The following is a 22,809-nucleotide window of genomic DNA, read 5'->3' as shown; positions in this document are numbered from 1 at the left end:
CCTGTCCTGAACGCTTCCTTTGCCCAGACCTCACATCAAAGCAAACCACATTCAAGACAGGTTTCCAACCTACACTGCAATGAAAAACCTTTATGGCAGTGTATCTCAAGGCCACATATCCAGTCTGAAATAAGTCCTAGCAGATTCTGGAAATAACCGCCTTTTCCTCACTGTAGAAAGAACTGTAACAGTTGCCAGCAAAACTTTCCAGCAATTATAGGAGCCTCTGGACATGAAATTATTTCATTCACATTCTTCACCCAGTTCTTAGTCAGCAAAGGGAGTTTCTGGCCACAACAGGCTCATTTTGAGCAGATCTTAACAGCTGAACAAAAAAATCATGTCATAAAGCTGAAACAGAGGTTACAGCATCATCATCATACATATATGTGAAGTGTTCTTTTATATTGATTGATTTATGCAAGTGTGAATCCAAATGCATGTGCTTCCTTTAGGCTAGTCATAAGGACTAAGGAAGCAACTTCCATGGTTCACTTTAGTGAACTTGCACAGTTCACTTACTCTCCCAGAACCTGCCTTGAGGAGACATCATTTTCCTCTGCTGTTTCTCCACAAGACTGACACTTTCTTTGATAGAAGAGAGGCAAAATTATACATATTCCATCACTTCACAGGCTTGTGGTAATTTATGTGGGTCAGATGCATGCTGGCTCTGACAGCACATTTTAAAGGCATCTACAGGTGCCTGGGCAGGGCTTTCCAGATTTGAGCTGCTCTGATGACATGGAGGGTGGGGTTCATCTCATTTAACTTCAGGTGCCCAAAAGCTAGGCATCTAATCCAAGATAAGTCATCTAGATTCCTGTTGTAGGCTATGGAGACAGAGAGAAACAACCAGAGGGTAACTTATCCCATCTAAGATTGTTGGAACAGAGGACATATGTATCTGAGACCTTCCAAAGCCCTCATCTGTCCCCACTGCCTAGAGTGACAGCCTGTATCACAAGCTTAGACTGAATGCCTATGTTCTCGACAATTAAAAAGAGGTGAGATGAGTCTTGTCCAGAGGATGTGGTGGTTTCCTGAGCAATAGCTGCAAGCGAACAGAACCCTTAAGCCCCTGGCAGGACTTCTGGTCCAGCGCGCACAAGCGCTGCTGGCTGCCAGATCATGTTGCAAATATGCTTGGAAGTTGTAATGAGTGCTGGTGCGAATAGAAAAGCTCCACAGTTCCTTTGTATGTATAACATAAAAGAGGGTAGCAAACCCAGACAGACAAGACTCCTGGGTAAAGAAGAGACCCACCTCTGTCCATGTTGTGCCATTTCAATAGCTCTGCGAGCAGGGACTGGGGAGCCGCCATCTGTCACACTGAGAACCTCCATCGACTTCCTTTCTGGCCTCCGCTTCCCATGCCTGTTCAGCATTGGGGAGTCCACACGCTTCCTGGGGGGATCTTTATGAAAAGAAAATGCTGTCAGCTGAATTCGGCTGTGACTTACCTCACACAGGTTGGTTAAATCCTCTCTCAACAATCCCACTCTCACACCTCCCCTACAGTGACAGTATCTTTATGATGGAGCTGAACATTTGCAGTCTCTCCCTTCTTCCAAATTTGCAAACATTAAGACATAAGTTGCAATCCATTTACAGAGAGAAGGAGCACTGCCACTGCCCTGAATGTAGCAGCACTGTAAAATAAAGGTACAACTATAGCATAGCTTGCAGAAATTACCTTACAAAGCTGATAACAGTAATAACAAGGTGACAGCATGGGCTATAACACAAGCTGTTAGCCAGAATATAAGCCATCTAGGGATTCTGTATAGGTACACAGGTTGCTAGAGCTTGCCTTCGATGTCCCTGCTAGCTAGATTAAATGTGACACAGGGACATGAGTACACTCTGAACTCAGAATTGCATTCTCCTCTGAAAACATATCCTTTTTTTGCATCTTTAAGATTACATTTCAGGTTTTCCTTGCTGCTTTATATTCTTCCTCCTTCAGCATTACAAATTAAACATACTAGTCTACCCGAGATGAATCTCCAATGAGAGCTAATAAAATTTATCTCAGAGGTCATCATACAGTTTTTATTGCTATAGTAACTGAAGTGCTTTACACTTTTTATTGTGTAACATTTCTATGAGGTATTGAAGTGCTACTTTCACTTTGCAGAGTGAAAACTGAGGTATAAGAATGAGATATTTAAATGCAATTCATTCCTAAAGGTGCCGACAAACATTTACTGAGGTTCTGAGGAGCACCTAAATTGCTCTGAAAAGAGTCTTTAGATACCAAACTGCACTGCAGAAGGTGACTTGCCAAACCACACACACCTCCATGGTGAAGCAGGGAGCCAAATGCAGACCTGCTGAGATGTTTTATTACTAACATCTCTCATGGCATCAAAACACTAAAAAGGAGGAAGGCAGAAAAAAAATACAGAAAGATTTTCTTTTCTGTGGTTGGGCTATTTCAGTTCCCTGCCTCTATGCATAGACAAATTTTTAATTTTAGTGGAGAGTGACCACCTGTAAAAAAAGGCGTCCTTCACCACTGCAGTTAGAAAGAAGCTCACAGTGCCCAGGCCCCTTATAAGGCTTCTTCCTCTGCCAGGATTCCTTTGTAAAACCAGAAATACTGCATTTGACGAGTCTACTTCTACTGCCTAGTCTGATGGTATTATTTTTATTATCCTGCCCTCCTCACACCCCCCATCTACTTGCTTTTTTCTTCTCTCTCTCACGTCATGTTTTTTAGAACAAGATCTCTTTAAGGCAGGGCTTATTCTTGAAACAATGAGCATGAGCAAAGATGGCTCAAATGCAAATGGGCGAGTGATAACAACTGACCCCATTACTGTATAACCCAAGTATTCTTTGTATTAACAGTAATAACATTCCTATTAAAAATTAATCAGAAAAGAAGCAGTTCTATCTCACTCCATTTCAAACTATGTCCAGTAATAAAAAGGTAATAGAAAATCCTAGCTGGGGAAATGACCTCCTGATTAGGAAAAATATATAGTGCATAAAGCTGAGGGAAAAACAAAGGGAGATAAACCTAAAAAAGCAGTTATACTGGGTGACTTCAGCTGCACACGTCTAAGTGGTCAAAAGTAAGCTGGGACAAGTTTTAGACATTTCAAACTCCTGCTTCTTCAAACAAGTTCAAAGAATGAGAACCGATTCATCCCACAGGACAACTGTTGGTATCAGAAGTGTGACTAGAGCCAAGTAACACACATAACGACAATGTAATTATGTTTGGTATCAACAACAGAGAGTTGATACAAGTTTTGCAGAGGGATATCAGACGCTAGAAAGGAAGGTGGAAGAGTACAGTTTAAAAGAAAAGAAAAAGAAGGAGGAAGGAAGATGAAGAAAGCAGCTAATGTCAAAAGAATGGACATGAGTAAGCTCAGGCTGCATCAATGTTAGCTAATAACAGAGTATAAACAAGAAAGATGGAAAAAGGCAAGAAAAACATTTTATAAACAGATATTTTAAAAGGCATTTTGATCCAAGCATGTTCAAAACAGAAGACTTTAGCAAATGGAAATTCAGCTGAGTAACACAAAAGTGACAGGCCAAATATAAGGTGGACATTAAAAGACAGTGAAGAATAAATTTGAAGAGGAATTAGCTAAGGACTTGAATAAGTGTTTTGTACATCCATCAGAAAGAGAAAGCTTGAGAGAAGGACAGTAGCCAGAGGGACCATGAGGGAACCAACAGAAAAATTAACAAGAAGGATATCACTAACAAGCTAAATGGTTCTTTTGTATCAGTCCTTGCTAATCAAGATGCTGGAAGATACTGATTTCCAATTTCTATTTTAAACTATCAAAGAGAAAGACTAAGCAAAAAGAGCAGGTTGTGAAACACACCTGTAAATTCAACAACAGCAATTCACAAAAGTTTGATGGAAGATACATCCAGAAGCTTGTATGAATGTGGTTGAGCTTCTGATAAAGGTATTTGATTCCTCTTTAAAATTGGCTACAATCCTACACTATACATGGCTGAGGGTAGAAAGTATTGTACATATTTTTTAAAAGGGTCTGAGTAAGAAATGACAGGGCACCGAGTCTGTCATCACTGTCAAGTCTAAAGATACTAAAGAAATAGTTAAACACCTGCTATAAAGACTGAAGTGGTGTCATATAAAAGCAGTAGAAGATTCTGCAGAAGCACAGGAATTAAAAATAGGAAAACCTCCAGTGTTTGCCCTTCTCTTCTTGACTCTCTGGAAATATTTCACATGGAGAAAAAAAATCAAATCTTAGTCTGGATCTGTGATAGTTTTGAGGGTTCATTTTCCTTTTATTTCACATCAGAAAAGTGAAGCCATTCCTAAGGATTTTTACAGCGGAAGAGAGAATTGTATAGGTAATGATCCAATTATAAAGGCATTCATCTGGAAGGTGGGAAGTAAAGGTTCACCTTCTGAGTTTGGATGAGGCACCTATATCCTATATGGCTATTCTGGCCCAATCTCTTGTTCCCTGGTTTATTAAGAAACTCCACCCCACAAAAGCCTTTTTCTCAAGGAGACATTAGTTGACATTCATTCATTTTACTGAGAAGTTTCTCATTTCTCTGCTTTCAGGTAAAGAAAATGGAGCTGGACTTGAAAGATGGTTGTCGTGGTTTAACCCCAGCCAGCAACTAAGCACCACGCAGCCGCTCACTCACTCCCCCCCATCCAGTGGGATGGGGGAGAAAATCAGGAAAAGAAGTAAAACTCCTGGGTTGAGATAAGAACGATTTAATAGAACAGAAAAGAAGAGACTAATAATGATAATGATAACACTAATAAAATGACAACAGTAGTAATAAAAGGATTGAAATGTGCAAATGATGCGCAGGGCAATTGCTCACCACCCGCCGACCGACACCCAGCCAGTCCCCAAGCGGCGAAATCCCTGCCCCCCCCACTTCCCAGTTCCTAAACTAGATGGGACGTCACATCGTATGGAATACACTGTTGGCCAGTTTGGGTCAGGTGCCCTGGCTGGGCATGAGAAGCTGAAAAATCCTTGACTGTAGTCTAAACACTACTGAGCAACAACTGAAAACATCAGTGTTATCAACATTCTTCACATACTGAACTCAAAACATAGTACTGTACCAGCTACTAGGAAGACAGTTAACTACATCCCAGCTGAAACCAGGACAATGGTGAAGGTGACCCTTCCCTGGCCCTTTGAGAAAGTTTCATATAGCTGAAACAGACAAAAGGGACACCAGAAGACAGTGCTAGTCTGAGCTGGCCATACTTTTATCTGCATCCATACTTTCTGAGACCTAAGATGCAAAGAAAAAGGAAAAAGCAAAATACTCCGAGATGCACTTTTGTTTTTTTTGGCAAGAGCTCAGGCAATGCACAACTCTCATGAATGTGGTTTCTTCAAGCTGCTATTATTAAATCTGTTACTTTTTCTCTGCTCTTCTTTGTGCAAGGCCATTGCTAATGGCTAATGATGAGATATTCATCAGAAGCATGACTGCTCTTAATTAAACCTTGCCCCATGTTCTCAGAGATACTGCTGGGAACAGAGGAGGTGGAACCCCCTGTGGAAGAGGAAATACAACCTACAAACACTCAAAGAATAATGCTCAAAGAGTCTAAAACATGCTGATGAGGCACAATGATACATTCAGAGTAGTGTTTCCCTGTTGGGGAACATTTTGACTCCTTGTACAGAAAAATACAAGTGGAGCATAATATTTCAGTTCAAACCACAAAAATACTTTGGCATATGGAAGAGAGATATATGATGTATTTAGGGCATAGCTACCTATTCACTTACATGCTGGATATGAAGATTCTAGAGTCACCTTGCTTCTTTTCTTATGACAAAAGCCATTCTAAAACAAGATGATGGTGTCCTTACATGGCAGAATAATCTCTTTGAGTCAAAAGCTGATTAGTAAAGTGCTATAGATGACAAACTGCACTGAGCAAGGGGCTTTTGACCACAGGACCTGCAGTTGGCACATCTACCCATCTTCATCAGGATCCCTGCTAACATGCTCTCTGTAGCTCCATCTAGGTAAGAGCTTAAAAATCACTGTGTTGACTAAGAATTTCCATCTCTTCTCCCATAGAAGAGATTTCACCGCAAAATTATAGAGCCTGGAGCCTGGAACTTGGATAAGGTAATAATTCAACAAAGTACTAACAAACTTAAGAGTTCAATATTCCACTGCCCTGTAGGCTTGGGAGATTCCAGGCTTTTCAGTGAAAGCACTTTGTTTCTAGCCTTCAAAGTGCTGAAATACAATCCCTGAAAATCACAACACTACTATGTAAAAACGCTATTTCAGGTCACTGACAGAAGTGACTAATCCTTTATTAGTTAAACTTTTGTCACTCTGCACAGCAGGAGTCACTTATATAGTTAGCTCCTTAGGCAAGCATTTTTCCTGTTATCTAGATTAGTGAATTCCTTGGTGATCAGCAGTACCCTAAAATACTAAAGAACAATTCTTCAGGAATAAAGTGGTATCACAAGAGCTTTATAAGCTATATAATCTTACTGCATATTGTGCTTTTAAAACCTTTCTAAGATAGTCTAATAACATGGGAGTTCAATGTATGTACTATAAACAGCTAAGTGATATTATTCATACTTTCAACAGTATGTATATATTTACCTACAGAAAAGAGAATGTGTACATATAGAACTTCATAGGGATGCAATGCTACACAGCCTTAGTAGCACAAGTCCAGAAGCAGCACTTCTGCAATACTGCGTGTAGATCAGCAATTAGAAAATTCTGCCACTAGACTATACTGCTTCTAAACCTCATCTCCTTGCATAGAGCCAGCTTGTAGGTCCACATGGTATTTTTTAAGATCTGGTTCAAGACCAGCTTGGATGTTTCTGCACTGTGAGACAGACATGTCCTGAAAAATGAAGCCTTTGAGTTTAACCACAGAACAGACCTGCCTGCCTCAGGCTGAGGATTCTCACAAATGCTGTGCACCATTTCAGTGGGAAGGGTTTGGGTGGTGGGGAAGTGATGTTAGGGTATACATTTAAAAAAAAAAAAAAAAAGGCGAAGAGGAACTAGGTGAGATGGGTTCATGGTGACAGAGGTCATATCTGTAGTACCTATTTCATTTCTAGGGGGAAGATCCTCATCTTCATGACTAGGATACCTCTCCTTCCGATCAAGCAGAAGAAAATAAATCATTTTCTCTTGGTTTTCTCTGAAAAAAAAAAAAGAAAAAAAACCTTTAAATTTGAAGAGAAAAAACCATCAACATGTAGATAAACCCTTCTCATCAAATGAACAGCTACAGTTATTCTAAGTAAGCTGGAAATGGTCATGTATCTGCCAGCTAGATACACAACCCACAAAGCTTTTGAGAACCTTGCTGTCTCCAACAAGCAGCTAGTGAGAACAGGAAATACGATTCCCATGTTACACACACAGAACAGAGGCACGGGACAGACAAGGTAATGTGTCCACAGGAAGTTCAAATCAAGAGTGGCAGCAAGACAGGTCCCCTGAGCCTCTAAGTGCTCTTTCCGCTACGTGTCCCTCTTAACACCTCAGGAAATACATCAGCTTTCAGGCATAAGCTTGAAATAAACAAAAAATTGCCAACAAAGACATATCCAACACAAATAACAGCAATGATATGATCCCCATCCAGACTGCACGGCCCATCTTTTCATGAAGTGACCTTGCCTGGCAGCAAGGGAAGAGAGAGCACCATGCCTCCGTTGCTTGTCAGGCTGTGAGCTTCTGACACATGGTGCAAGAAAGGCTCAGTGCTTGCTCCCAACACTTCACAAGCGAATGAGCAGCCAGAGGGTGAGAAGTTGCTACTGGTCCCTCACAGTGAGAGACATTAGTTAAAGCACTCTCTACCTCTCCCCAGGTTTATAAGCATCCCAGCCCATGGACACCCAACTCATATGAAGACTGAGCAAGTGCTTACTCTTCCGACAACAAGTCCTGTAAGAGTTTATTTCGGTCACGGAAGCAGCCTAACGAGTGCATGCTATCTAACACGTCTGGATCAATATCCTCCAAGGAAGGGAGAGAACGAATCTGCACCTTTCGAGGGATTGGTTGCTCTGGTTCTGGCTCGTTCTTACCCCCTCTGCAGAGGAAAGAAGATGAGAGAGAGAAAGGGGGCAGAGAAAGAAGGAGAGAAAAGAAACATGAGTCACAAATGAACCCATACTCTGAAACACAGCCTGCGGCAACAGATGGAAATAGCTTGTTAAATTCCCACTGAGAGACCAGAGCTCCCAACCAGACAGATATTCTTTTCAGAGGAAACCACTGTGAAGGCTAAGAGTGACCAGAACCTTGTGGATTTGGGTCTTTAATGAGAAATGTCTGTGTTCAGTCAGAAAGGCAGTAGGAACTTCACTTACCAGCACCCTCATAATTTAAGCAGCTGTTCAGCATCCTCATGCCAAACATTTATAAAACACTACATGGTTTTAGAGATGCTGTCTCATCAGCAGGCCAGACCTCAGGCTATCAGGCTGAAAAGTGCAAGCTGAGTGATTCTCATTCAAAGAAGGAGCTGCAAACAAACCGTCACTGTTTTTCACCAATTCTGATTACAGCCAGCATTGCAGCAGCTTCTTTCTTTGAAGCTTCCCATGTGATTAAGAGATCTCAGCGTTCAGGCCCCCACTTGACACACTTTAAAAGGTTTTTGGGGAAAGCAGGGTGTTTATTTACATGCCCAAATGAGACAATTTCTGCTTCTCTTCAGACTTGCAAATTTGAAAATTGTGGCTCAAGCATGATGCCAGAGGTCCGTGGCAGACCTCAGAATACACTGTTAGCGGTAGAGCATATTACTCTTTTAAAAGTAATTAACACAGGCTTCCTGCATAATTATCTCATCCTATTCACTAGGCTCAAGAAATATTGATTATTCGTTGCAGTTAAAGGCCCTTACTGTAAGAAACAGGTCAAGGTGTCAGGGTATCTATAACCGACTGAATGATATATATTGCAGGCACCCTGAAAATCCTTTGATTTTGTTTAGGTAAGTAGTGAACAATTTATGTGAACTCTATCCATCCAAAGAGGTAGGTTTGGCAATGGTGGTATTTTGGTTGGTGAAACTGTCTACCCTGAATCTTCGCTACTTCTCAACGGATGCTTTGTGCGATGTCGAGGTTTTCATACTCTTTGGGTGAGGTCCTCCCTTCCGATGTTGAGGTTCTCCTACTCTGCGGGTGAGGTCCTCCCTTTCCATTACGTGATGTAAATGTGTGACTGTTGAGTCCAAGCTCCCAGGGTGGGCAACAGGAATCGATAATATTTAAATTGCATAAGATGTCAGTGTTAGCTGTTTATGGGGCTGTGTTTGGGCAAGAGATTCTTCCTTTTGATGCTGGCAGAAGTAAGCTGAACACAACTTGTGAACTTACTTGCACAGCTTAAAATGCTCTGGGCTCAGATGTGAGCTATCCAAGTATCTACACAGAAAAAGGAGCTCCAACTCAAATGTCCCTAATTTTTCTTGGGTAGGTTAGAAAGCAACTCTGGTAGGATCATACACATGAGCTCAAGGTCTCAGCCAGTGCACCAAAAAGAGAGCCAATAGAGATTATCTCCTCCAAGGTAAGAAGGCAATACTAAGTCATTGCAGCCAGGGGTCTGATGCTAGGACAGGACAATTACATGCTACACCTTAATCATGGGAGATTGCTGGGTGTTACTTGCAATTTATTTTTAAGCAAGTTGAAATGCAGTTGGGAGGCATCTGCTCTGTTAACCATGTTTGTGGGACATCACTTGCAGAAAGACTCCTTGGAAATTTTCATTTTATCTTCTCTTGAAGCAGTGAAAATGTGCTCAGCCCTTTCTGGACACACGTCATGGAGTCAGACTCTAGTGTGCATCACATGGGTCATGACAACATGGGTCAGATCCCAATTCTTTTATACTGAGCACTCACACACACCCTGCTCAGTTTTATTCAGTTTAGGGGGCTGGAAGCAGAATATACAGGATAGAGAAAGAATCTGCTCCTTGGGATTCGTTCTTGTGTGTCAAACCACTAAAACACAGCTTCTGATGCCCCCTTGGAGTCTCGCAGAAGCGTCTATGTCTTCTGCAATGACACCATGGTCCTGAATCTAAGGGTTAGATTCAAAAATCCTTGTTCAACTAAAGAAACATCTTATTCCTTGAGTGCCCTGTCTTTAAGAGGTAGCTACTCCTACCTCTTATGATCAGGATGTAGCTCTCAGCAGGTAATAAGCAATGATTAGATCATAACCTTGTGCTATTAAAGCCAGTGATGACCTTGTCATTAAGATAAATTCTTGAAGGATGCACCTTTGAAGAGCAGCTGAGTGTTTTGGGTTTTTTAATGATCTGCAGTTCACTTTTAAAAAATATTGAATTAATTAATCATTCATTATGTTATAAGCAGATGTCCTTAAAGTAATTTAAAGAGATTAAAAAGAATTATTGTTTTGGAAAATTTCCAGAAAATCTGGGTTTCCTACTAGTTGCCCTAGTCTATAGCAGAATATCACCTGCAAGCTTCTTTTGTATCAATCAGCATGGGAGCCATTTCTAGAGAGCACAGCTTGCCATCGTCTGTGCATGAAAAGTGGCTTTTCCTTATGCCCTGCCCTGGTCAGCCTCAGACATAGTCAGGAATTTTCACACCTCCTCGTCAGGTACAAGCGAAGTCTGCAAAGAGGCATGTCGTCATTTGGCAACACAATTCAATGCTTCAGGAAATGAAAATCACCGGGTCTGGGCTGTGATTGGCATGACTGTATTGCCTGTTCCATTCTCAGTCTAGCAGAGAGTGACAAATTTGTTGCATTTCAGCCCACATTGACATCAAACAATGTCACACGATGAATACTGCAAATCACGTATGTTTTTTAAAGGCCCACATGAATGTAATTGCTGCTTTAAAACCCATCTCTTTTGTGAGAATCAGTGCATACAATGGCTGTGATTCCAGACCAGGGCAGACTTCTTCAGCCTCTCCATGAAACTCCCTCATGAATCTCACCACGATGCACATTTGCATCAGTGCAAAGCAAAGTAGAACCGGTACAGTTATTCTTTTTCTGGTTTTAGGAAATTTGGTACCTTCACAATTCGGGCAATAACTCAGTGTTACAGGAGTATGTATTTACCATCAGAGCTAATTTTATTTGCCCTCTTGCTTTATTAAAAAAATGTGAAAATAACCACTGGTTATTTGCTGATTTATGATAACCCGCACTTGAGGTAAAAAGAAATTATTTCAATTAAAAAGGCTTAAAAAACCTCACTGAATTAATTTGGGTGGGAGAGCAAGAAGAACTGGAGGTTGGTGATGAAAGGTTTCTCTTTGGTTTCTTTTTTCCTTTTTTTAGGCTTGTGAATCATGATTTCAACTTTCAAGACCTCTTTCTCTGCCTGCCTAGTTTGCAATTAAATCTTTTCCTCAGTTTTACTGTAGCCTTAATATTTATTTGAACAGTTAAGTGAAATCACTTGTATGTTCTGAGTACAACCTTCAGGTCAGCAATCTATATCTGACAAAGAATGAAGATTTTACATAGAATAGCAGTGTTACATGAAGTAAAGAAAAAATGAAAGACGTGAGCAAAACAGCCACAGAGTAAAACACTTATAATCCCTCCTTCTCTGTCAGCATCAATATTTCCAGGCAAAATGAAAGCAGAGAGGCTGTGAAACATTACCAGATGAAAGTAGTTGAGTTTTGGAGGTAGCAGGGTTATTCACAGACTAAATTTAGCCAAAGGAGGTTAACCTCCTTGAGTCAATCCATGGGCAGTACAGAGAAAATGAGAAAGAGACTCAGTAAAAAAGCTATTTTGAGCAGAAACTTCATTTTAGGCAATCCGAACAGACTTCAGGAAGAGCTTTTCTCTCTCTGCATTGACTACACTGGGAGTCTAGGGGAGACTTGCTTTTGCAAAACTCAGTTTCTACTTCTGAAAACAGCCTTGGATGCTATTTCCATTGGGGTAAAAAACTGTTTATTGTGTCAATCATCAGAGAGTCTGACCTTCATCAAGAAGTACATGAAAATGTTCAAACACGTCTGCAAAGAAAAAAAATCTTCAAATTCTAAATCTAGAATAAAGTCATGAAATAACACCTGCCTAATTGTACATGTGAGCCTGGGACAACAGTGCTTCAACAGGTGAAAAATTCCAGGCAAAAATCTTCAGGAGAGTTAGAATAATAATATAAGTGATCAATGACATTTCATTTGATTTCTTATTCCAGTTCTGATCAAAGAGCAGAGAAAGTCAGCTGATTTCACTCCATGAAGAAACAGAGGGGATCAGCTGTCCAGTCTGATGTAAACAGCATTTACTTCTGGAATTGCTAGTAGGACATTATAGGAGGGGTATTTCAGAGATTACAGTTAGAGATTTCCCCCCTCCATTTCTCCTACATTTATCCATGAGAGTTTAAAAGAAAAATAATACCTGCAGCAAACAACACTCCAGTCCTCCTTTGGTTTAAAAAAGTGCCATGTCAACTGGTAACTGGAGAGAGCATGAAAAAGCCATGGGCAGAGTGCTGCCACCATTTCAGCTGAACTAAGAAAAAACCATGTTATTCAACAAACTGCTGAACGCCCTCAGGTCCTATCAAAGTCAGATAAATCCAGAAGTGAACATTGCCCATAAGATAGAATTAGAGAAAACAAAACAAAACCAAAAGTTTATTTGTTTCCTGGTGACAGGCTTAAATATCAGTTCATATCATCCTCAAGTATTTCCCAAGAGCAATGATAGGATTATGAAGGCAGAACTTTCCTTATCACCCACCTGGGGAACCTGTTGGTATGCTGACCCCAAGAAGCATGTATCAAACCATCATTCCCTTGTTTAATATGTGAAGTATTCTCCTTAGTTTGATTAGGTTATCATCAATATAAAAAAAAAAAGCTATTTACTTAGGTTTCTTGAAATACTATTAAGGCTACACAAAGTGCAAGGTCACTTTTAAAAGCCATCAATCTTCCTTATACCCAAACCACTAGACAGGTGCATACTTTTCTCACAGACCTCCTGTTTCACTGTCAAGACTGCTGCTTTTAATCAAGTCACAGAACTACTCTCACATCAACAGGTTACAAGGTCAGAAGCAGCCTCTTAGCTTGCTGCAAAGAAGAAGGAGTAGGGATTATGAGACAGAAAAGCTCTTGTTCGCAGGTGCTTACTTATCAATATCATCATTTTTGTTTCTACTTCAGAGAAAAGCCAAGATACCAAGAAGGAACAAATGAAAGCTTTCTTGTCAAGAAGGTATTACAAAGGATTGTCTGTAGCACTTGGATAGCAAACTAAACATGGCTGTTAGTTGGGGGTTTTTTTGCTGATCACTTGCAGGTATCTTTTTAACACAGAAAGTTGCTGGACTGAACATCTTATTTCAACAATTGTTAGCCTCTGTATAAAAAGTTCCCGGCTTGAACCATATATAGATGAAATTATATCAGTAGCAAAGGGTAAAAAAAAAATTAGATGCCTTTCTGTCCTCTACCCCTTTCTCCACCGGTATAAAAGCTGCTTTCAAACTCCAGTCTCTCTCTTTAGAGATCACTAGAATATCAGCTCCTGTAACAGAACCAATAATGAATGCATGCAAAAGTGAATTAAAAAAGTGTTACTTACATATACCATATGTGTTTCTGAATATGTTCTAGCTGTAAATGAGAAGAAAACAAGCAATCAGTGCTGTAAAACAGAAAAGGTAACTCCACAAGACATCCTTATTAAAGGCTTATTCAAGTAAGTCCAACATTCCAGAGATGGATGTGTGCAAACAACAGGAACTTTATGCTGCATAAAGAGCATGCTCATCCTCACCCACCCCACTGGAAATGAGGCTATAATTCCAGACATAAGGAATCACTCAGGAACAAATCCCAGCAAAATGAGTAAGTACCAGGCTTCACAGACAAGCATTTTGGCAATTTAAGTTTTTCCCTTCCTAAGCCCTTCCCCTCTATAACCTAACCGAAGCTAACAAACTGCTCCTTTCTGTATGTGCATAATAGCTGATTCTTTACACCTAAAGTTAACTTCTAGTTTTGTTTTGGAAAAAAGAGAGAGAGAAGGAAATAGAAACAGGTTCAAACAGATAATGTGAATAAACAAAAGAAATTGCTCATGTGTGATATGACCTTCTACCAGGACCCATTCTTGATTGGCTTCACATCTAACATAAAAATCTAAAGACCTAGTAGAATAAGGTTCTATGTCAAAATAATACCATTTTTTGTTCCAGCACTTGAACACCAGACTGCAAATTTCTTTTACTTCCCTGTTTCACACATGAGCATTTTACTGTGTAATGAAGGACTGATCAAAGCTGAACAGTGGCCTTGTCCACCTATGGATGGCAGATCCCAGCAAATGTTACACAATGACCATGTTTTCCACAAGCATGGGGGAAAAGAAAGCAACACCCTTTTTCCAAGAGAAACTCTTAACAGTGCAGAGAACAAACTGTTCATATGATATACTTAGAGCAGAACCTTCCTAATCTGGTTTTTTTGAAGCATCATCACAGTAGAAAAGAATTTTTTATAGATGCCCAGGGATTATTCATTATGTGCACAATATCTCTCATATTCCTCACTACAAAGCACCTTTGTACGTGCAGAACAATATGCACACTCACTGCACACAGGCTTGCATTTGTGCAACACGCAGGTGAGAGGCAGGGGAGACCTGGAAGGAAACTCAAGTGCTAACAGCTATAAGATGAAACCATAGACCCATTAAACTGGTCAGGAAGAACGGTGACAGCTGTCCTGCTCTTATTACTTTCCACTTCAATTCCAGAACAATGAGAATCAGAGAGAAAAAGAAGAAAAAACAGAGGAACGGACAAACAAAAAAATCTCAGAGATAGAAAGTAGGCGTTTGCCACAGAGAGCAAGGAATCAGAGACCTCTGTGCTATGGAACAACAGCTCCGTGCCTGGGAGACCAGGAAGACCTGAGGTCAGCTCTATATGAGATAATTTTTTAAGTGAGACAGGGCTTTTCCTGAAAATAAAGAAACAAGGGAATGCAGCTTAGGAAAGCATGACAAGAGGCTGCAGGGATCAGTATGAGAGACAAACAACCTCCTTTAAAACCAAGACTATATCAACACTGCAATCAGAGGTACAGTTGGTACTCGCATATCTAGCTGTCTTCTAACCAGCTCAGGTGCTGGGAGCACCAATGCCCCCCAGTACGCATATCCATGGGCCCAGGCAGACTTGCACAGCTTCCAGCTGTGGCCTCAGTTCTGCCACAATAATTTCCCTTCATCACAATTTCCCTTACATTAGGTAGTCCTTTCATCCCTGCACTATTAAGAGAGAGGTGGAATATTCCTGACACACTGCCATCTCCCCTGACCAGCTTAACTCCAGATAAGATACACATTATGAGTGTTCCCCCAACAGCGTGGAGATGCAGCCCTCTTCCTCCTGGTTCTTTGCAAGCTGAGGTACAAACACAGAACATAAGAAGAACCTATTTTGTACAGTTTCCATGGGACAAGATTTTAGCATCATTACTTATCAGGTCCATAGTACTGTGAAGATCTGCTAAGGAGTGTACCATACCTCCTTTGTTCAGTAAAACTACCCTATGAGATGTGTATCTACTCGTTATTTCATATACACCACATGGAGGGTTAGAGACATTAATGGTTTCAGACAAGATGCAGATGATACAGCTAAGTGATGTCCAAGCCTCTTTCATGCTTGCTTCTCCTGCTGCATTTTCTGTCTCCGTGGGTCACATTGTTCTTTTGTGCCTCTGATATGCAGAAATGCCATGGCAAAGCAGACAACATGTTCTGAGTCAGAGAGGGGGAAGAAAGGAGGGTCACCAGTTCATGTCTTAGTCACAGAACCTCTGGGCTCCTTCAGAGAAGGTGTCAAAGAGAAATCCCTTCTGCCCATTCCTGCTGATCAACCTCCTTCAAGCTCATGAACCCATAGCATTTTTCTGAAAGAGAAGCCCCGTAGCACCTTTGATATACATTTGAAGGTGTATGAGAGCTCTCATGGTTGCTGTTTACCTACACATCTGCCATTCAATCCACATCAAAACCACTGCTGTGAAGTACGTTGGGATATCCCAGATACAAAAAGTATTCTACAAAACCAATTTCTATTCTGATTCAAACGTAATTGCATTGAAATGTTATTACAAGTGTGCTTGCTGCTGCCAACATCTTCACTGCTTTTTTAAAGGTAATTAATTAATGCTTTGTTGCTTTTCATCTGCATTAAAGTGACAAGAGGGTTATGGGAGGGCGATTGGTTTTGACAAGGAGAAGTCTGTATGCTTTTTACTATGCAATGCAGGGGAGGGAGATACACAGTGGGAGCTAATCTCACTCCTCCTGCCTTCATTTAAACACAATGTTTAAATGCATTTAAGTGACGAAGGCATTTAACAACCCTTCCCAGAGGGTTCTTCTTGCTGTTTGCACATGAGTTTGCCAAATTTAATGCCATTTCATGGAAGCTGTAAAAATGCTGCTTCCTAGTATCTCCTAGCCACTGCAGGCAATTGTCTCATGATGCCATCTCTGAAACAACAAAACATGCTCAGATCCATTGCACGAACACAGTCAGAGGAGAGACTTCTGCAAGCTAAAATGCTGTAATGGAAGGAGAGGGGGAATTACGTTATCATGGGTTTATGTAAAAATACTTCCAAAATATATTAAAATTGTATACTAAAGTAGCATCTAGGAGCCCCACTCACAGATGAGAGACCCATTGTGATACAGAATTGTACAAGCTCATCAGAAAAAGAGGTCTCCTCCCCCAAGGAGCTTATGTCTGAATTCTAAGGCAGGGAACAACAGATGGAGACAGACAGGCAGATGGAAAACAAGACAGCGCTGTCTACATCCTCAGCACTGATCTCAGCAGAGTGGTTGCCAAGCTCAGAAGTTCTGACCTACAGAAAAACTTTCTCAAAGTCTGTGGATATGGATGAGGGCTTCTGGACTTGAACTCATGTCAAATTTCAAACTTCCCTGTCCAGAAAGGGAACAGCCTCAAACCCATCTGGGCACTAAATTGACCCATATCTCAGATAAATCTTCTTCATTCAGAAGATCCTCTAGTCTGAGCTTTAAACCTGCTGTATAATGCCAAGGTAGAGGCTTTTCCTGACCAAAGGATTCAAGCTGGCAGTGCAAACAGCACTGGTAAAGCCATTATCTGTGTCAGTAGTAGCAGCCATACTGTAGCAGCCTCCATGGACTTTGACAAGGGCAAGGTATCACTGAGGTACGTGCACGGTGCATGAATAGGCCCTTGGCAGCCAAGAGCTTACAGCCTAAATACATCAACTGGACAATTACCTCCATTCTACAGGTAGTAAAGTGAGATAATTTAGATGATGTGACAGGCACCTTACTGTAAGATCTTCTAGAAAAATGCAGAAGGAATCAGGTGAGTTTTCCCTTGTTCATTTTTTTAATATTCTTTAGATGCTGTGGTCCATCATTAGCATACATTAGACCCAAGAAAAAAACAGAATCAGAGAGCAGAGAGGAGATTCTAAAAATGCGTGTAATTTAAGTTAGATAATATTCAGGGACAGGTATTTCAGACTACGTGGACACCCAACATGGAAGACAATTCATTCTACTCTGGAATAAAAGGTCAACACTGGAACAATAACAGCTTTATCAGAATAGCTTATTCTGCAATACCTGCTCTAACCCACCTTGTTCTACAGACAAAGTTTCGATAATGTTCATCCATCTTTAAACGGAAAGTGGACCAAAAGCTCCTTACTTTCCCCCCTTTGCCTTTGTGCTTCTGTAGAAGAAAGTATTGGCTGTGAATGTAAATGGATTTCACTACAGGAGCTGTAATTCTCCACTGTAGAGATGCTGAATCATTTGAAACCTCCAAGGAAAAAATCATTCACTTTCTGAAGAGCACATAACTGAAAGAAACCTCATCCTGCAGTACTGCAAGCACCGAGAGCACTCATTGTCTTCCATAAACCTTCTCAAACTCAAAACTAGTTCACTTTTCCTTCCCAACACTAATCCTACTAGAAAGCTGGCCCAGAACCCCACTAATATGGCTAAAGTGCTTCTGCTAATCTCTAGCCTACTTTCATGTAAGGCCTTTTGACATATATTTGTTTTTGTGCCAGTACCTTCCTTTAGTTTAAATAATCCTTCCCTCCCTAGTAACTACCTCTCATGAATATGCAGATGACCAGTACAACCTTTCTTAGACATCATCTGTGTAGACTAAGTGGAGCTCTTTTAGGCTGTGCTATTCAGACAGGTTCTCTCAAATGCTGACCACCTCAGTACTCATTCTTTGTTTGATTTCATCTTTCATGAATATGGGTGGTCAGCAATATCATGACCAGCAGCTAAGATCCACTGTTGCAGTGTAGTGAAAGAAAAACATTGATTCTTTTATTTTAAAGCATGTTTAGTAAAGCAGGTCCAGTAAAGGAGAGTGGTCAAGGATGTCCCACTAACCATACTTGAGGCTACGTAATATACGGTGAGCGTGAACACTATTCCACTAAGATATAATAAAGTCTTCTTTCCATAAATGAATCGTATACAAAGAAAGGTAATGCCTATTTCTTAAGGCAGGAAAGGGCCAGCAACAATAATTCTGAGTACCCTCCTCTCCATTAATCCTCTCAAGCTCTAACAAACACTGAAGCCGAATGATGACAGTTAAATGTGAATGCTAGTTCTGTTTTTGTTGATCATTTTAACAGATGGACTGGGGAAGGTGTGGGTGTGCTGTGAAATGGCAATTACTGCAGGGAGGGAAATGCAGTTGGATGAAAAGGAAAAGAGAAACAAATCAAAAAAAGGAACAAAGCAGAGAGGGAAAGGAAAAAATGAAAGAAAAATTTCTAGTGACCTTACATTTCACTACATTTTTCTGTTAAATTCACCAGTGAGATATTGAGCAAATGATCAGTAATGGTAAAAGCTACATCTGTACTTATTGTACCCAAGCCACAATTTTGCTCAGATCTTTGTATAAATATCAAATTGATTCAAGTGAGATATTTTCTAGGAATAGAGCCTTCCAAATAAACCCATATTTATACCCTTTTTCACAGGACACAGCTAAAATAGAATTCAGATCTCTCCTCAAAATGAACTATATATTCCTAGCTCCTGTGCAGTAAACAAAGAGCTCCCTTCCGCCTGGCAATCTAAGCAACCAGCACGCTAACAGCATGAAGTGTGACAGCAGCAGGGACAGCAAACCGAGAGACCCTAAAATAATGAAAATAACATTGCAGCTAATAATAAAGAGCTATCCTTTTTTCCTCCCGGCTCTCAGCTCTCGAATATGTTTTACTTCAAATTCTTATTCACAATTCACTGGCTAGTGCTTGTCAATAACTATCTGATCTGGGGTTTTTTCCTCCCTAAGGAAATATGAGCTTAATTTTGATCAAGAAAAGGAGGCGGGGCTGTCACTCTGGGACCTTGATTTACCTTAACTGTTTTCTCTTTTATGCGTGTACATTCTCTGCTGTATTGCACAATTCAAAATGTTTAGGAACTATGCTCTATGGAAAAACTCATTCAGGACAATTTGAAGAAGATCTGATGATCTGCTCCCTGGCATACTCAAAAATCGGCACTAAGATCTCTGACAGAAAAAAAGAAAACACAACAGGAAAACTGTTATGTTTACCTTATTGAAAGGAAACTAAGCTAGAGAGGGACATGGTGACTTTCTTGATCATGAAGAACAGCTGTCTCATGTCTCAAGGTATAGCCCTAACCTCTGCAGTGTTCTTTCCACGAAAATACTTGGAAAAATAGTTTTTCTTTCTTCAAAAATCTGTTCAAAAAAGGCCTTTTAAAGTGCCTAATATTTTGATGGGTTTTTCTTCCAACCACTGCTACTTATGTACTGCAAACATGATGGCTACTGGGTTTGCAAAAGTACGGATACTAGTAATAATAGCATGAAGAACTTTTCACCTGCATCACCAAATAGAGCATGACCTGGTTTTGTAATGAATGAAAGAAAAACCCAGCTCCAGCTGTCAGGTAATACTGTAAAGAGAGTTGTGAAGGGAGTTTCAGTTCACTTCTTAGCAGACAGGTGTCTGCATCCTGAAAGCACCATCACAGCTGGCACAGACTGATGCTGCTGTTAGCAATCTCAGCAGAGAGGCCAAGCAGTGATCTGAGAGTTTATTTATAAATATTTTAGCAGACTGAAGAACCAGGAGGAGTTTTAAATTTACATTTCTTTATACATACTCCCACTCAGAATCTGTGAGCTTAGTAAATCTGTATAAAATCATCACCACAGCCTGACAATAGGATTTACAAGGGCAATGTACCCATAAAGGCAGACGCCTCCACTGACAAGCAGGCAATCTTGCTTTCCAAAATGATTTTAATTGCTAATTTTTTTTAATTCCCCAAAACATTAACACATTGTTAATGAAGGATACAATCACTACACAGTGCTCACCCTTGCAGGGCCTCTGTTGTAGTGATGGGATGTATCCTAGATGCAAAGACTCAGTGCTGAATGCCAGGAGCTCAACACTGTGGGCCTAATCATGCTCAGGACCCCAGGGCACAAGATGAAAGAGCAGACTGCAAGACACTTGCTCTGAAGGCTGCTAGAGGATAATGCAGAGCAAATGCAGGATAGAATACAATGCAGGTTGCGTGGCATGAAGTGAGAGGCTATCACTTTTGTGAGAAATGTAAGAAAAGCATACTCTGTTTAATAGCAAAGCTTCAAATAACAGTTTTGACCTTCAAACAGTTATATCACGTCCCCGACAAACTGCTGTACCAGCCAGAAGAGTCAGACAACTGAGGTGGACTCCAAAACGTGCTAATGGGTCAGTAGCACTGTGATGACATTACATGGGATTTCTTCTAAATGACCACTGTTACATATGACGGAGAATTATGAGGCTAGAGAAGAGACACAAAGGTAATCCGCCCTCATGATTCAAAAGAGAAGGTAATTAACTTCTTCCCAAAGACTCCACCAACTCCACTCATTCTTTACCCAGGAGGAAACACACAGGAGCAGCAGTAAATCAACTTTACCTTAGTTATTCAACTGCAACTGCAACAACATGACAAATGAAGCCTTGCTCACATGACTTGCAGCAAATGCCTTCTTACCGTGAGACGTTTCGAGGCGTCCACTTCAATCATCCCCCGCAAAAGGTTCTGACAGTCCGGGGGGATAAAATGTGGCATGTGGAACACTCCACGTTTCACCTTCTCCAACAGTTGCCGCAAGTTGTCGTCATCAAAAGGCAGAGCACCCTGCAGGAATGTGACAGAGTGGTGGATGGGAGAGAAGAACAAAAGTGAATTAGAGAGGGCAAAAGGAGAAAAGCCAGGATAAACACGGTGAGAGAATGGAAAAGAGGAAGTCAGCTCACAAGGAATTATTATAATAACTGAAAAACCCTTTTATCCATTGAAAATGAATAATTTCTTAGTACTGCTGTATTTTCTCCAACATAGGAAACAAAACTGAGGACATAGGTTTTTTTATTAGACCTTTAATTAGAAAATGACTACCAGTATAAAACATAATACAAAATATGAAATTGCCTTTCCAGGCAAATTCACCAAAGATGCATGGATTCACTTAAATTCAGCTCAAGCTTTTGATCTGCTGGTATTCCTCCTGGGCATACTTTCACAGCAGCAATGTTTATCGTCTCCTTATTTTTAATCTTCCTGAGACACATTTATTGCAGACATTGAAAAGAAGGTGAACAGAATTTGAGAGGCTTTCAGTAAAGAACATCCTCTTTCTGATGTAGCAGTGAAATGACACAGCTGAAAGAAACCCTAACCAACATTAGCCTTTGGAAGCAGCAGACATTCTACCTGTTTAATATACTCCATCCAGTTCCCATGCTGTGGTCAGGTCATCAGTTCCTATTGCTTCCCTACTGTAGCTCACTTACATGAATGGCTTGAGGTTTTTTTAGCTGAAATTACATTTTGAATAGATCATCAGCTTGCCACAAAAAGCAGCAAAAGACCTATCCTTGCTGCAAGGACAAAAAGGAAAAAAAAGAAGTTGAAATCTTTAGGATAACTCCACCAACTGAAGCTGATACTCTTTTATAGCAAGTCTGCACCTTTCTAGATATTCTCACTTCCTTCTTTCACTGCCTAATTCTAGGTGCTGAGCTTCCTTGATTTCCAGGATGGTTTGTGGGAAGCTGCAAGCTGTCAACTGCTGTGATAATGAAGCTTTAAGTTGTCAATTCTGGCACTGCTCTTACTACAGCGAGTAGTGCATCTGTATAAGCAATCCTGTGTCTATGGTTTACGGAGACCAACAGCTCCATTTACAGAAGCCTCAGAAAGCCCACCTGATGGCAACCACTACTGGGCACTATTTACTGTTGTTTGTTCATTCAAGTGGCCTTGAAGAGAGAGAGCCTCCCTGCCTTCTGTAACCAATCCCCTGAGTTACCTACTCTTTTCCTAACCATTCCAGACTTAAAGGAAAATCAATTCTGATAGTTCAGTACTTTGGCTAATGCAATTTAAGCGACGATGAAGTCAGCAAGGCTGCTTTGTGGCATTTCCTGAAGGTAACAACTACAGCTCTTTTATTACTACCACCTGCTATTATAGCTTGAGACTTTTTGTAGGGTTTGTCCTGACATAATTAACTGGAGAGCTCTGCACTCTCCGTCAATAATAGACTTATTTCAATCGTTTTTCAGGCTCATGTATATATGTAGGAACAGTTGAACATGCAGCAACAGAGAGATACCAAATCTTGAGAGAGAATCCCCCTGAAATG

The 22,809-nt window shown here is 40.6% G+C and overlaps 1 protein-coding gene across 4 annotated transcripts in view; it reads right to left on the bottom strand.

Annotated features, from left to right (window-relative positions):
* Positions 1–22,809, bottom strand: part of BRSK2 (BR serine/threonine kinase 2) — a 325,351-nt gene that overhangs the window by 49,974 nt on the left and 252,568 nt on the right. For all 4 annotated transcript variants that reach the window (XM_010565996.1, XM_010566000.1, XM_010565997.1 and 1 more), the window contains exons 8-12: positions 21,153–21,299; positions 13,629–13,660; positions 7,925–8,089; positions 7,089–7,186; positions 1,267–1,417 (exon numbers count right to left, since the gene is read on the bottom strand). In XM_010565996.1, coding sequence (XP_010564298.1) covers positions 1,267–1,417; positions 7,089–7,186; positions 7,925–8,089; positions 13,629–13,660; positions 21,153–21,299 — 593 coding nt within the window. The remainder of the gene's footprint in view (positions 1–1,266; positions 1,418–7,088; positions 7,187–7,924; positions 8,090–13,628; positions 13,661–21,152; positions 21,300–22,809) is intronic.

This window comes from Haliaeetus leucocephalus, unplaced genomic scaffold (assembly GCF_000737465.1).
Source record: "Haliaeetus leucocephalus isolate CR32 unplaced genomic scaffold, Haliaeetus_leucocephalus-4.0 Scaffold200, whole genome shotgun sequence".
NCBI lineage: Eukaryota > Metazoa > Chordata > Aves > Accipitriformes > Accipitridae > Haliaeetus > Haliaeetus leucocephalus.
Note: the sequence above shows the minus strand (reverse complement) of the source record. Positions and strands in the feature narration are given on the sequence as shown.